Source organism: Anabrus simplex, chromosome 5 (genome assembly GCF_040414725.1).
Source record: "Anabrus simplex isolate iqAnaSimp1 chromosome 5, ASM4041472v1, whole genome shotgun sequence".
In the NCBI taxonomy this organism is placed as follows: Eukaryota; Metazoa; Arthropoda; class Insecta; order Orthoptera; family Tettigoniidae; genus Anabrus; species Anabrus simplex.
The window spans coordinates 370,558,999-370,575,368 of NC_090269.1; the positions used below are offsets into that span (position 1 = coordinate 370,558,999).

Sequence of the window (16,370 nt, forward strand, 5' to 3'; positions counted from 1 at the left end):
AATAAGTTCTTCTAGTTCACACGTATCCTTAGACACGTACTGAATCCTATGGCAACGGGTAGCGAAATACAGTAGTCACCTTAAGATTCCAAAAATAGGGTGTATTAGGTTCAGTAGGACTCAGAGATTAGACATGAGTAAGAGAATAGCTATGATCTAAGCTTTGTATTTTGAACGTGGAGTTTATATATCTGTTGAACCCCTCAATGACGTCAGTCTTATCCCCAGAAGGAGCAAGATTTTCAACGTCAAACAATTCTATTCAAGTCGTACGTTTGATTTTTTTCCGGGTCAAATGATTGGCTCTCTTGAATGACAGACAATCTTTTTCTAGAAGTAACAACAAAACAAACATGGATTGCGATGAACACATACATACATTGCGACCTTGATTAGCAGCAAACACGACTGCCATTTTTCCCTTCTTTTTACTCTGCATAACGGAGGTGTGGTATATAAGTGTGTGTAGGTCGTACAATATCATACACTATCTTACCAACATGAACCGAGTACTGGCACTGTGCGTCCTCCTCGCCACCGTGGCTGTCGTCCTGGCTGAGGACACCTACACCACCAAGTGGGACAACATCAACGTGGACGAGATCCTCAGCAATGAGCGCTTGAGGAAGGTGTACTTGGAGTGTCTTCTGGCTGACGACGACAAGGGCTGTGCAGAGGAAGGCAAGGCGCTCAGAAGTAAGTACAGCCTGTAATTAGAGAAATAGCGGTAAGAGTCACTTGAAAGGGAAAGGTAATGAAAATTTGATACCTTCATAACATAAATCATGGCCCTGGCGAGCCTGCATCTGATCTTGAGGTCTTAGTTTCAAATGCTGGCTAGATCGGGGATTTCTGCCTGCATCTTAGGCCTGGTTTAAGAAAAATGGTGGAGCTATCTAATGGCGATATAAATAATGCAGGATTCTAAACATTTTGCCGGGCTCAGTAGTTCAGACGATAGAGCGCTGGCTTTCTGAGTCCACTTGGCGGGTTCGATCCTAGCTCAGCCCAGTGGCATTTGAAGGATACTCAAATACGCCAGTCTCGTGACGGTATATTTACTGGCACGTAAAAGAAAGCCTGCGGGACTAAATTCCGGTACCTCAATATCTTCGAAAACCGCAAAAGTAATTAGCGAAAAGGAAAATATATTATTATTATTATTATTATTATTATTATTATTATTATTATTATTATTATTATTATTATTATTATTAATTTTCCATGCCTTGCCAAGTCTGGTGAGGATATCATGAAATTAAGAGGAAGGTAGTCACTAAAAATCACTATGTTCTGATATTGCAGCACTCATCAATGATGTATTGGTTTTGTTGCTTAGTATACACATGATTTTTCTCCTGGTACTTCGGTTTTCCCTATCATCTTTCATTTCCAGCAACACTCTCCAATATCAATTCATTTCCTCTGTCAGTCATTAATCATTGCCCCAAAGGAGTGCGACAGGCTTCGGAAGCCGGCACAATTCGTATTCTCACCGCTATATCGAAGCTTCATTCATTTCGTTCCTGACCCGGTCGAATGACTGATAAGAAGCTGTGATTATAGGCTAAGCTAGAGGAACCACACGTTAATTTTTTACAGTCTATGAGAAAAGTGCCACTTTGTGGTTCTGTGTCTTCCTGATAGCAGGTAAATAAATGAAGTAAATCCGAATAAGTTAACTGAACTTTACATAGGGAACTTTGAAGGTACTCAGTAGATTGTTACATTCTTACAAACTCCTAAGGCGAATGCCGGGACAGTTTTTAGTTTAGGCAATGGCTACTAACCATCTCACCCTCTCCGCAAATCTCCTTCACCGTAACAAATCTCCTGGCCTGAGAGATGGCGTCACCTTATAAGAGGCCCGCCTCCCGCTTCAGGGGAGGAATGAAAACATTTTAGCAGTAGTAGTATCCAATCTCTGAAAGGACAAATGTAGCTTACATTAAATTCTAATATTTACAGATATATGTTATAGTAATGTGAATCCTGAGCAGCATTAAAAGGAAGATGTTAGTGACAAAGTTAATAGGGATGTTTCTCTGGTGTAAGGGTAGTACTTCACGTTTGGTCCTGACTTCCCACAGAGTCACCAAATCTCGAAATCTGCTACAGCAGCACATGTTTCGCTCAATTCATGACTAGTTCAACACTTTACTTTCAGTACTTCAATAACGTCAATAACATTATTCGTTAAGTTTTTCAAATTATTCTTTCAGTTAATTATTTGCTTTTTGAATTCTTACTCCACGAATTGATTACATGGTGTGAATGCAGTGGTAACTATGATTCAATACAATTTTATCAAGAAAAAATATTTTTAGTACAAATTTTGAATACATTTTCGTCACAGTTTTCTCCTATTAGTGATAGCTGAATATTAGCCACTTATTTATATTGCAAACTCAGAGGATCTTAGTGAATCTGTGAATCTGATGGCTAGTTTCTGTATTTCATTTTCTGTCGGAGTATAGAAGCCACGCGTGCTGAATGTTTCTTTACCACTTCGGCTAGTTTCATTTTAATACCGAGCAAGTATGGAAAATACCTTATGGACACAAAATAAAAGAAGTTCAACATTTATAATACTCCTGAACACCATAGGTTTACATTCGATTACAACTCTCTCACTTGCTTATTCTTAGATACGTGTGATAAAATACATGATACGTGGGATAAGTAGACATACGAAATTCTAAACACAATCAAGCGACTATCAGTAGGAGATTAACTTTAAACTATAAGTAAATATCTTTCTTTATCCGTTAACCCTCCGGGGTTGGTTCTTCCTTCGGACTTAGAGAGGGATCCCACCTCCACCGCCTCAAACGTGAGACTTTGGGTCGGGGATACAACAGGGGAGAAGGACCTGTACCTCCCCAGGCGGCCTCGCCTGCTATGCTTTGTGGGAAGATTGGGAGGGATAGACAAGGCCGTGGCCTGAAGTGAAGTACCATTCCGGCATTTGCCTGGAGAAATGGGGAACCGCGGAAAACCACTTCCAGTTTGGCTGAGGTGGGAATCGAATCCCCTCTACTCAGTTGACCTCCCAAGGCTGAGTGAACCGGTTCCAGTCCTCGTAGCACTTTAAAAATTTCGTGACAGAGCCGGGAATCGAACCCAGGCCTCCGGGGGGTGGCAGCTATTCACACTAACCAATACACAACAAACGCGGTCGTATGTATCAATGCTATATCGAATAACCTGTCTATGTTGCCTTGAAATTTATTTTATTTATATTGATGACGTAAATTTTTAACTGAGGTTACCTATTACATAATCGATTTTTAAATTAACGATGACTCCTGATGTATACCAATGGGGACTTAAAAAAGAAAGTATGAGGCAAATTAAATTATTGTGCGGGAGCAGGTTTACTGGGAACATGTAGGTCAATATATGTCGCACACACATCGCCTTCTACGAAATTAATTGATTCGTAACTTAATATGTACTTTATTTTTATTTCGCTAGATATTTAACATCGTATTGCTTCTTTTTATACTACTGCTAATAATAATAGTATGACATGAGCTACCATTGTACAGACTTTATGAAGTGGTGCCATCTAGGCGGAGTGTCTACCTATTTCTATATTCCGATTGTGCTGAACCAGATAATTATTATGCCTTTGTTAAATTAATTTTGTCACTTGATACCGAGTGCCCACAGGATACGTTTAACACACTAGCAACAATGTCATGGAGTGCCAAAATTTTTTAACGTCCTTTCAAATTCGAATAACTTAGCCGGGAATTCAGGAACTTGTTACAACCATATCTTCTAACTAATAAAGAAATGTGGTGGATTTTCAGATCACGAATATTAAAGCAGTGTATAATTTGTATGTCTTAGCAAACGAAATATACATGAAAATATTGTAGTAGGTTGCTAACACCCTCACCCCCCCCCCCTTTCGGTGTTTATCGGTGCAACACCTGACATTGGTAAGCGACTGTTAATGGGCATGATTTAATGGATTTAATTTGCTATATTCCGATTATTACTCATAACTACAGTTCATTATGTTTGTTGTGTGGAAGTGTACGTACATTTTATGAGATACTTCGTTTTTTTTTTTTTTTTTTTTTTTTTTTGCTAGTTGTTTTACGTCACACCGACACAGATAGGTCTTACGGCGACGATGGGACAGGAAAGGGCTAGGAGTGGGAAGGAAGCGGCCGTGGCCTTAATTAAGGTACAGCCCCAGCATTTGCCTGGTGTGAAAATGGGAAACCACGGAAAACCATTTTCAGGGCTGCCGACAGTGGGGTTCGAACCTACTATCTCCCGAATACTGGATACTGGCCGCACTTAAGCGACTGCAGCTATTGAGCTCGGTGATACTTCGTTTAACGGGTGTTAATTAGTAAAGTAAAGGTAAGAAAGTCATTACAGATAATACATAATTATGAACTTAGTTACGATTCCCGTTGCACAAATTTGTTAACGAAGCACAACATTTGATCACTGGATTATTCCATGTCAGAATCAATTACTGCCCCCCCCCCTACCGCCCCCTCATGATGTTATTAATATAAACTGGAGTGAGTAGTGTACAGCATTAAATCATTACGTTATCTATAGCTATTCTGACTCTAACACATAAATATTTTAGTCTTGTTGTTGTGTCATTGTCTCCACATTTTGATAAAAAAAATCCCAGGTGCGAACTGTCGACTTGGCTGTGCTTTTAAACCGGATGCCCTTCCCTATGTGGAGTTAAAATTCACTCTCCTGTATTCCTGATATAGTAGGCAGTGTGCTGTATTTTTTAATATGACGAGGTGTGTATTGAATTAAACATGAAAACCCAGCCGCCGAAACAGAAGAATTAACCAGACGTCGAAAAAATCAATGACATGTCCGATAATCGAACCCAGGACCATCTGAAACGAATTTTCAACGCCGACCATTCAGCCAATGATTCGGATTTCCGTTTTACCTGGACCGGATGATGGGGATACAACCAGAGTAGTGTCTGGCCGAGCCTGGAGTTACAAAGCCAGGAAGTCTCTCAACAGACATCTCTTTAGTTTACATGGCGCCTTCGTAGTTCCTGGCGACAAATATCCCCTTTCCCTTCCTAAAATTGCTAGGTAAGTTGTCGAGTGCCTTTTCTGTTTAGCCTCTAGGAACATCAGGATGAACCAAACCAAACCCCATGGCACTACAGCCCTTGAAGGGCCTGGCCTACCAAGTGACCGCTGCTCAGCCCGAAGGCCTGCAGATTACGAGGTGTCGTGTGGTCAGCACGACGAATCCTCTCGGCCGTTATTCTTGGCTTTCTAGACCGGGGCCGCTATCTCACCGTCAGATAGCTCCTCAATTCTAATCACGTAGGCTGAGTGGACCTCGAACCAGCCCTCAGGTCCAGGTAAAAATCCCTCACCTGGCCGGGAATCGAACCCGGGCCTCCGGTTGAGAGGCAGGCACGCTACCCCTACACCGCGGGGCCGGCACATCAGGATGAAGGGAAATTAAGACGATCAACCCTACTACTCAGGAATGAAGAGGAAGAAGACTTTCTAACCTTTCAAAACATGAGTGAATGGATATAGCAAGAGAGGGACCATTGATGAAAGGACTGTGAAAGGGTTCGGAGTTGAAAGTGGAAAACAAGGACAACTATAGAAATGATTCATGGAGAAAAACATGGGTAATACGAGTAAAGGCCTGACATGTTCGAAAATAGTTACGAGAAAACTGATTCATGGAGAAAAAAAAAAAGGTGCGCAATGAAGAAAGGACCGGATATAACAGAAAAATACTTATGAGAGGACTGTTTCATGAAAAAATACATGGGCAATAGGAAAGAAAAGTGGATACATTAGCATGTAGTTCGGAGAGAATTGATTCGTGGCGAAAAATAAGGACAATATGAAGAAAAAAAAGGACAGGATATATTAGAAAATATTTACGAGAGATTGAGATGGATGATGAGCGTGTCACTGAGGAAAATACTAAAGCATGGAACCCCCATGTCACAACGGCCCCGAAGATTCATGGCCTAACAATGATCCACTGTTCAGTCTGGAGGCCTGCAGATTATGAGGTGCATGTGGTCAGCACGACGAATCCTCTCGGCCGTTATTCTTGGCTTTCTAGACCGGAGCTGCCATCTCACCGTCAGATAGCTCCTCAGTTGCAGTCATGTAGATTGCTTGCCCTCAGATCCAGGTAAAAATCCCTGTCCTACCCGGGAATAGAACCCGGTGCCTCCGAGTAAGAGGCAGGCAAAAAGCTCAAGTTATTTTCATCACGGAGGAGATGAGGAAAGCCGATTGAGCTGCTATGGGCATATTGTAAGGCAGGAGGAAATAAAGACAGCGAAGAAATCTTTGGATAATCTGGTGACTGGAAACAGACCAAGAGGAAGACATAAGATGAGGAACAGGATTGAGGATTACGTAATGGAGAAAGGATTTTGGGACGAGCATTTGAGAGAAAGACAAAAATATAGGAGACACTTTTGTTGCAATTGACCACTAATCTGGGATAGAAAAGAAAAAGTAATGTGAAAAGAACTATAATTAGACAAGTCAATTCAGACATACTCTAGATAAGGTGAAGGGCTCTGCGCGAGTAAGTTAATGTTAGAGCCGCATGTATGTCTCTCCTAGGGTTTTCGGAACATTACACTTCTGCAGTGCCACAAACGTAGAATTTTTGAAATTAAAATTCAACATGAGATACAATTGTTTATTAAAATTAATAATATAAATTGCCAACTATTTGTGTTTATGCGGACATTGTATTAATTCTCTTAATGTCCTGTTCCAGGTGCCCTTCCTGATGCTCTGGCTACTGAATGTAAGAAATGTACCGACAAGCAGAAGGAGAAGGCAGAGAAGGTCATCAAATGGATCATCGAGAACAACGCTGACGCCTGGAAGAAGCTGAAGGCCAAGTGGGACCCCACTGGAGCGTACACCAAGAAGTACGAGGAGGAAGCCAGGAAGCGCGGCATTAATGTCTAAAACAGTGGAGACACTGATATAGTGTGGAGGCAAAACTTGGAAATTCTTTCAAAATACTTGTAATTCTGTAGATAATTTGAAAATAAAACCCTCTTCACCTTAATACCAATCTATCTTTGAATGTAAAGTCCTTATTTAGTTTAATACGGCCAGCCAAGTGCTGCACGGGTGTTAATCTACACAGCTCGACTTGTGTCCTATTAATCTTGTTATTTGTTTAAGAACCGTTCAATTGTTAGCAAAATTTATATCCACCATTATGTGATATAATGATACTGAGTTTAGGGTACCTAAAACAAATTAGTGATGAGTGAATCAGCAAGCCATGGCTTTCGCTCTTAAATGTAGAGTTTATGCTCATTCTCACTCTTAAAAACTCGATTTAACCCTATTCTTCTACTGACGACATTCTACTCCATCCTTCCACTGGCAGCTCGGAAGATACCGCTTGGTCGAGCTGCTCGTCTCCTTACTACCAAGTCTTACCAGTCCCAAGTTTGCAACATTTCGGTAACACTACTCCATTCACTCAGAACAAATCGTGCTGATATCCTTTGCACCTTTTCCAGCTCTCAAACATATATTTGAACACATTCAAATTTGAGTCTCTGTGACTTATGAGATACGCCATCTCCTTTGCATCCTTACTACAAAGCCATGAAATCTCTCACAGTCGTATAAACGAGATGTGTAACCTCATTTGACAACCTTGTTAATTTTATTATCTTTCGGCATACAGTATTAACTCCTAGGTACTAACAGTGGTTCCCAGTAAGTGCCTACTTCCTTTAGTCCATGGGGTCCAGGGTTCAATTCCCGCCCGAGTCGGGGATTTCAACGTTCATTGGTTAAATCCGATGGCCCGGGGGCTGGGTGTACTTACCGTACTCCGCATTAGAATTCATAACATGTAGGGTCGCATTTTCATAGTCGCGCAGGTCGCTTATCATTATTATTATTATTATTATTATTATTATTATTATTATTATTATTATTATTATTATTATTATTATCAAATGTACCCCGCTTCGCTACGGTATTCCACATTGTATACGGATTTCTCCGTAAATTACTGTAAAGGCAGTGAGTAAGATTATATTCAATCGCATGCCTCTTAGCGTTATCCTAGAAACAAACCAGGAAGGACGCCATGCATTGTTTCCGATATAAGATAGACACTAGGGAAGTATTGAAGATAATGGCGGGTCACATTTCCTACCGCCAATCACATCGAGTTCGGGAGTTTCTACTATAACGACAGACTCACTTGGCAACCGTCATTTATAATAGAGATGGAGAGTATTAATACGTAGACGTTCACGACCACTAAATAACATTATGATAATTATTTGGGGATATTAGGTCGTGTAATATTAATTATCAGCTGACTCGTTTCGAACCTGCGACCAGGATCGTCTTCAGAGCAGTAACAAACCATAATGGTAACTGTCACTCCATAGTAACCAGACTCAAGGTAGAGAGACCCTCTTAGAAATATAGTTTATTCCAGGGTCTCCAGAGTCACGGAGAAAGATGTTGACGAGTTAATTATGGAGGGTAGCCATGATCTACTCAGTATATAGCCGTTACCTTTGTTAAAATTATTCGGTCGTTTAGCAATTTGTACCGCTTCATAAATGATTCTAGGAATAAAATATTTCTTTTTATAAATGACAGAAGTTTCATCAAACATTATTTGATGGTCATTATGTATGGCATATTCTGCCACAGCAGACTTCTCTGGCTGGCAATGACGAAATTGCCTGCGATGTTCTTTAACCCTTGTTGTTACCTTCCTACATGTTTGGCCAACATAAACCGATCCACAGGAGCAACGAATCATATATATTCCAGCGCAGTTTAAACCAATAGGATCTTTGACAGAACGCAAACAATTGCCTAAGACGATATTAGGCTTAAAATGGTCTTGATATTGTGCTTTCTGAGAATATTGCCAATCCTATCCGTGACAGATTGTACGTATGTCAAGAAGGACAGACTCAAAGGATGAGAATCATGTGACAATCTGTATTTTGGCTTAGAATGTAGCACTTTGTCAATCTGTTTCCTTGAGTAACCATTGCTCAGAAATGTTCTGGTTAGGAACTCAAGTTCACCTTTTAATTTAGGAGGATAAAGTAAACGGTGAACTTAAGTTCCTAACCAGAACATTTCTGAGCAATGGCTACCATTATGCTTTGTTACTGCTCTGAAGACGCGAAATGCGTCAGCTGATAATTAATATTACACGACCAAATATCCCAAAATAATTATCATAAGGAGATGGAGAGTTTTCATTATAAAGACAGGCCCTTTATTTCTAATGAAAGTCACAATCGAGTTCGAAAGATTTGATTATAATCAAGAATTGCAGCGCTATCTAACGTATCAGCAATCGAGACACGACAATAAGTCATAGGACCGAAGTTAATGATCTCTACAAATTGAACGGCGATTGTGCTGTCTGTTTTGTAATACGACTTACCGTTTAGCCACCAATTATCTGGAAACGAAGGTCTGCACCGTCATTAAACTGCATCCATATTTCGATATTTTCCGGGACCAAAAGTTACACATTTGAATAGCTTCGAATTTTTCCTAAAAGAAACAAGGTGTCCCAGGTTTCTGAATTAGCACTCGCATGCATACGGAGTAATTAAGCAAGAAAGAAATACAGTTTAAAAAGTTGAAATTAATAGGAAGTAGGATTATAACTGAGGACAGCCGGATAAGACAAATATGTAAATACCGAGTGGATATACAACGATATTCCACCAATATCCCACAGAATGGTCGATTGACGTCTCCCTTGCTTTCTACTCAAGGAACAACTATCACTATCACTTTTATCACTACCCAAGGAACAGCCACGAGTTTAAAGGAATGATGACGAAAATGGCAATACGTTACTTCTCTGCTGGAAAGCAGTCGGAGATATTGCCATGGTATCCTGAAGGTTCGTTGTCCGTCTGTCGGTCACTCAATGCAGAACATGATACCCGCGCAAAATAGTAATTTTCTCCGTCATTTGAAGAGTAATCTAAATTATGAACATAGAAGAATTGTTTATAATGAAGAGACATTTCACATATAGCCCACGGATTGTACAGAAAATCAATAGTATAAGAGAAAATTGTGGAAAACTGTTCTTTTTATCCTATAGAAGCTCCATCTATTCAAAGATTTTTAAATGATATGCATAACAAAACCTTTCCCAGGATGAGTATACGCTAAATATGACGTTTGGTTGAGATCTATCCAGCCATTTCGCCGTGATGGTGGAACAAAGAGACAGACACGAAAAATTAAAATCAACGATACGGCCTTCAGTTGACCTAAAACCGATACATATTTGAAAAATTGGCAAAACAAACGAAATTACAGACAGTGGACCCCCTACAACTTTAATTATATAGATCCTTCTTCTTCTTCTTATTTTTATTATTATACTCCATCAGCATAACAACTATAACTGATAGGACATTTCCTTTTGGTAAAAACATTTAGCCTCGCTTTCCTCCCCATTCACATCTATACGGTTCGCCTTCTGACACCAGCTTGGCAGGTTCGGTTCTGGCTCAGTCCGGTGGCATTTGAAGGTGCTCAAATACTTTAGCCTCGTGTCGGTAGGTTTACTAGCACGTAAAGAAACTCCCGAGGGACTAAACACTGACACAACGGCGTCTCTCCAAATCGTAAAATTAGTTAGAGGGACGTAAAGCAAAAACATTATTATTATTATTATTATTATTATTATTATTATTATTATTATTATTATTATTATTATTATCAATGCCATTTTCTGCTGTTCATCTGACAGTTTTGTCGGTATTTTTTGCAGTCACTCGCAATCCTGTAACTTATTTATTACTCTATACAGTATTACATTATCCGTCTGCCCCATGATGTACGAGTTGCATCTCCCCTCCTTATACGGAGACACTGGGTTCCAATCCTGACTCGTCAATCGGTTAGGAAATGGTTCCACTCACCCTCTTGAAGTCAACTAGGGAGCTGGTTAAGTGGAGAGATGGCCGATGAAGGCGAATAATGTCATGCAATACGAATGAACAACTCGTCACGCTATCCACGAGTTTGCAGAATCTCCAGGACATATAAACGGGCAGCCTAAGGCCCTTCGTTGCTAGTAATAGACATGATTTATTGTGGCATCAGACTTTTGAATGACATTTTCGAAATCAAGATTGTTCTAGTCCACAATTCATTTCACATAATATTAAAGAAGGGCGTGTGACAAGGCTGGTTCCTGTCTTTTAAATCTTTTTCAGTTCATATATTCAACAAACTTTAGATATTGTAACGGACAGAGTACAAGTTGGTCTAAAGGTGAACGGTAGGAGGAATGGCATGTTAGGGTTTGCAGATGTTATTTCCATAATCGCAGATAACAGGGATGATTTAGAGAAAAACACTACCAAGCCAATTGGCGTATTCGGGAAATAGTGGGCTCAAATCCCACTTTCGGCAACCCTGAAAGTGGATATCTGTGCTTTCCCATTTTCACACCTGGCAAATGATGGGGCTCTACCTTCATTACGGCCACGGCTGCTTCCTTTTGCACTCCTACCCCTTTCCTAACCCGTCGTCGCCGTAAGACCTATTTGTGTCGGTGAGACGTAAAGCCAAGAAAACAACAACAAAAACCTGACTGAGATGGAAACACACCTCAGCGTCAAGTGCCGTATGAACATCAATAGAATGAAGAAAATAGTTGATGGTCTGTGTTTGCAAGACGACACAAATGCCCCTTGAGAGTCAATGTGGGTAATCATACTTTGGACAAAATGTTCTTACTGTGGAGTATAACTACAGATGGTCGAAGTAGACAGGAGATAATTAGCTGCATAATCCAAACTGATGAAGGCATGTGTTTGAAGTGTTACCTTGTGTGGCTTTGAGACATGGGGAGCGGAGGCAGTGGACAAGAGGAGACATGAAGCTTTGGAAACCAGGTGCTACCGGAGATTCCTCAAAATCAGCTGGATGGACAGAGTAACGATTGGTGTGGTGTTTGATAGAGCAAGAGAATCGAGATGTCCTTGGCGGCAGATGCAGATTAGACGAAACGACTGGCAGGCCATCTGCTATGCCATAACACAATGAAAACAACAATAACATAGGGCCGTATAGAAGAGTGAAATCGGCGAGAAGGTACATGAGCCAAATCATGTCACATATGAAATGTGCGAACTGCACGGAAGAGAAGAATGGAAGCAAAAGCAAAGCAAAGTCACCTCCGTACAGGCCATGAAGGCCCTTGGAGGAGTGGAAGTTAAAGGCACGTGATGGGGTAGAGTGGTTAGCTTTACGCCCGGTAGCCTTTGCCGGCACTCATTTTTGGTGTAGGCTGAGTGAACCTCAGGACCATATGCACCTCCGGAAATGGAAATCTCGTTTCTTAAATTTTACGATTTCCTGACGGGGATTCGAATCCACTTCCTTCCGGGCGAACCGAGCACGCCTTTACCGCCTCGGCCAGGCAGACCCTGAAAAATGGAAGTCTGCTGCAAATAAACCCACGGGTTCAAGACTGAAGAAGAAGAGGAAGAAGAAGAATAAACATTAAAGCATTTTTTTTGGTTAGTTGTTTCACGTCGCACCGACACAGATAGGTCTTATGGCGACGATGGGAGAGGAAAGCCCTAGGAGTTGGAAAGAAGCAGCCGTGGCCTTAATTAAGGTACAGCCCCAGCATTTGCCTGGTGTGAAAATGGAAAACCACGGAAAACTATGTTCAGGGCTGCCAACAGTGGGATTCGAACCACTATCTTCCGGATGCAAGCTCACAGCCGCGCGCCCCTAATTGCACGGCAAACTCGCCCGGCTGAGGCGTAAAGGCGTGCTCTGTTCATCCAGAATGACGTCGGTTCGATTCCTCGTCAGGAATTCGAAAATTTTAAGAAACGAGATTTCCATTACCGGAGGTTGACTGAGGTTTACTCAGTCTACACCAAAAATTAGCACCAGGTTAATTCCTGGGGGCAAAGACGGCCGGGCTCAGAGCTGATCACTCTACCTCACTAAGTGCCGAAGCTGCGGAAAGTGCAAGACTTTTCATTCCACCTATCCAATGGCCTTCAAATTTTTTTATGTAGCCTATTGCAATCGAGCCACTTCCATTTTTAATGATAATAATAATAATAATAATAATAATAATAATAATAATAATAATAATAATAATAATAATAATAATAATCAGGTACGTATTTATGGTGTAGTGGTTCGTGTGATTAGCTGCCACCAACGGATTCCCGCGTTCGGTTCCCGGCTCTGCTACGAACTTTGAAAAGTGTTGCGAGGGCTGGAACGGGGTCCACCCAGACTCGGGAGGTCAACTGAGTAGAGAGGAGTACGGTTCACGTGAGCCATTCTCGAAGTGGTTTTTCGTGGTTTCCTACTCCTCCTCCATGTACCTTTCCTTTCCGATCTTCCCATGCCCCCACGAGGCCTCTGTTCAGCATAGAATGTGAAGCAGTCTTGGTGAGGTACTGGTCCTCCTCCCTAGCTTTATCCCCCAGACTGAAAGTCTCAGGCTCCAGGACACTGCTCTTGAGGCGGTAGAGGTGCGACCCCTTGTGAGTCTGAGGAAAAAAACCAATTTTGAACGGTAAATGGATTAAGAAAGGAAAATAAGAACTAATAATAATATTAATAATAATAATAATATTACTAATCAGTACTGGCTTTCTATATATAAGTGAGGTCCGTGGCTTTTGCTAAGGAAATATAATCTTAAACGGGACTTCATAATGAACGACAGTCGAAGTGTCCTGTATTTTCATGCTTGTAATCTGGTCACCCTAATATACTGAACCCATAATTCTACGGTGAGAAAAATTTTCATTTTTCTCAAATATTTATTTGGTATTCAGAAACTACTGTATGTTTGAGGGCAGCCATTTTTGCGCTCCTGCGAGCCCCGATGTCGCGTGGTAAGGTTCTTCCTCACGGCGAGCTCGTGAATTGCCGGGACACCTCGGTGGGACTCGAGTGCCCAACGATTCTCTAAATTAATGGAATTCTGCACAACGAGGGATTTTGACAATATAGTAAAGGAAGAAATAAATAAGCAAAATTATTCATACACCCTCCGTGAAGTTAGTGACACCAGGGAAAATTTTAAGTGCAGTTAAGCCCAAGTACATGGTAGCGTGAGATCAGCGAACTAGTTACACGTGCCAAGGTCAGGGGCAGAAGAAAACGCGCGAAACGCACGGGCAGAAACAATTTATTTCTCCTGTTGTGAGTGTAGAAAAATTATAAAATTAACATCGAACATAAATGCAAGTCTGTACGGAGTCCTGGGACAAATCTTATCAAAATCGGGTTATTAGAAGCAAAATTGGCAGATTACACAACCAAGCCTCATAGAGGGGATAGCGTCCTTCCGGAAATTATAAAAGAAACCCCCCACCGTAGATTTTTCAGTGTCGATCTGGAACTTGGAGCCGCGGGAGCTTGTGCCCGTCGTCATTAGAAATTCGCGCCAGATTGACCGACAATAATTAAATACATGTTCGTGGCTAAGGTCCATAAATTTGGTTAAGAAGAAAAGCGATTGGGAAAGTTCTGAACGTTTGCAGACGAACTGGGAAGGTGTAGGCTGGTTGGAATATACACAGCAGATTTTATATTTTATCATTTCATGTACTCTTGTAAGTGAAGAGGGTCTGGGGGAAGCTACGCAGAGGAGTTCTGCTCCCTTTATCGGTTGAACACCTGTTCTTATTGAAACAACGGAGAGAGAAACCACTCTGAGAAAGCATCAGACAGTTGTAGTCGACTGCCGGACGAGGGAAGTTCGTGGTGCAAGTTACAGAGAAAGTGCATTATTTATATGGTAATTTTAATCTCGTGTGTGTGAAGGGTAGTGTTTGGATGAGTGAGATTTTGAAAATGAAAATGTTATCTGTGAAAATGAGTGGCTAAGTGCGAGGTTGCTGGTGAGGATGTAACCAGAATGCTGAGAATGTCACCATTGTGCAGGTCTGTCTAATTTTATATTATGTTGTAGTTAGTTAGTTACTGTCTGTCCTAACCAACGTTTTCCAGATGATTGTCGGGTCGATATTCGTAATTATCAGGCGAAAGGCGTTGTAAATTTTGGTCAGCGTGTGAAAATTTCAGTGTGTAAATTCATGTCAAGAACGGTAAAATGCGACGCTTAAAATTTTGTGTTGAGATGAGATATCATTCAAAGTGCGGATTTGTGAACGTTATAAGTGTAAATTTGTCGTGGCGAATATCTTAATCTCAGGTGTCAGTTGCATTCAGAAATGCTGGTCGATAATAATAATAATAATAATAATAATAATAATAATAACAATAATAATAATGTTTACCGCGGGATAAGGAAATTCTTCTCTGTTAAATTGCATTTAACCAGTTATATTTACAAGGATCGTAAGCATGTTTAGATAATGTCAAGAAAATTTGTTAGAGTCACAGTTATTAATGGGAAGAAAATTTTGAAACATCGTGTATACCAGTGTTGCGAAAGGTCGATGTGTGCTCTTGGACTCTTGAGGTTCGAAAATCGTAATAATAGTAAAGTAAGAGATGTGTTTGATAATGGTTGTCGTTTTCACCAGGGGATCGAAGTATGAAAAAGGGTCGTGAAGGAAAGGGATTGAGAGCGATGGATTTATATGTGCGTGGAGATGAGAGAGAAGCGATACCGCTGGAATAAAGCGATGAGAAAGTGTGTTGAGATAAGCTGTATTTTGTAGAGGAAGTATTTAGGAAACAGGCTGTGTTAAGACAGGCTGTATGGTTTTCCGCAATCAATCCGAATTTGAGACGACTATGGTGTGAAGCCTTGTAAATTTATAGAACGATTCCAAGTGAAGACGACTCTGGTAAAATGTTAAGTCTGGGTAGTAAACATCCAGTGACTTTTGTTAAGAAAATGTGCGATCTCCAGGATCGAAGAGCACTTTGGACACACGGTTGGGTTATATCGAATTTGTTCACTGGAGAAGTCATTGATAAGATGGTTGGAATTGATGATAGGCGATTTGAGAATTTCGAATGCGGTGGTGATGATTATTATTTTGAAGGCATCCACTAAAAGGGTAAACGTGTGTTGGGAATTTTCATTTGCTTCCCTAACACTTCGGTGCACAGGCTGAGATTGTGTTCGAGGTGGAGAATCGTTCGTCACGTCTATTTATTTTTGAGTTCACATATTATAATGAGGTAGACACTTACTGTATTTTTCGAGAGGTAGAGACTTACTGTATTTCGACTTGTATTCATTTGATAATAGAGACGTTGGTTCCGTCGTGTGGTATTGGTCTGACCAAATTTAGTGTTGAATATCAGAGTCTGTTTGAAATTGCTGTTCGCCTGATATGTTAAGGGAGA

General features: G+C 40.8%; 2 protein-coding genes across 2 annotated transcripts in view; both read left to right on the plus strand.

The window, feature by feature from the left end:
* The window catches only part of LOC136874134 (ejaculatory bulb-specific protein 3), a 50,107-nt gene extending 43,021 nt beyond the window's left edge, over positions 1-7,086 (plus strand). Inside the window, exon 3 of the mRNA XM_068227666.1 lies at positions 7,013-7,086. The gene's annotated coding sequence lies outside the window, so the exon portion shown is untranslated. The remainder of the gene's footprint in view (positions 1-7,012) is intronic.
* Positions 477-7,086, plus strand: LOC136874138 (ejaculatory bulb-specific protein 3). Its single transcript, XM_067147696.2, has 2 exons — positions 477-696; positions 6,787-7,086. The coding sequence occupies exons 1-2, from the start codon at positions 501-503 to the stop codon at positions 6,981-6,983; spliced, it is 393 nt and encodes a 130-aa protein (XP_067003797.1). The 5' UTR covers positions 477-500; the 3' UTR covers positions 6,984-7,086.
* Positions 7,087-16,370: the final 9,284 nt, after the last annotated feature.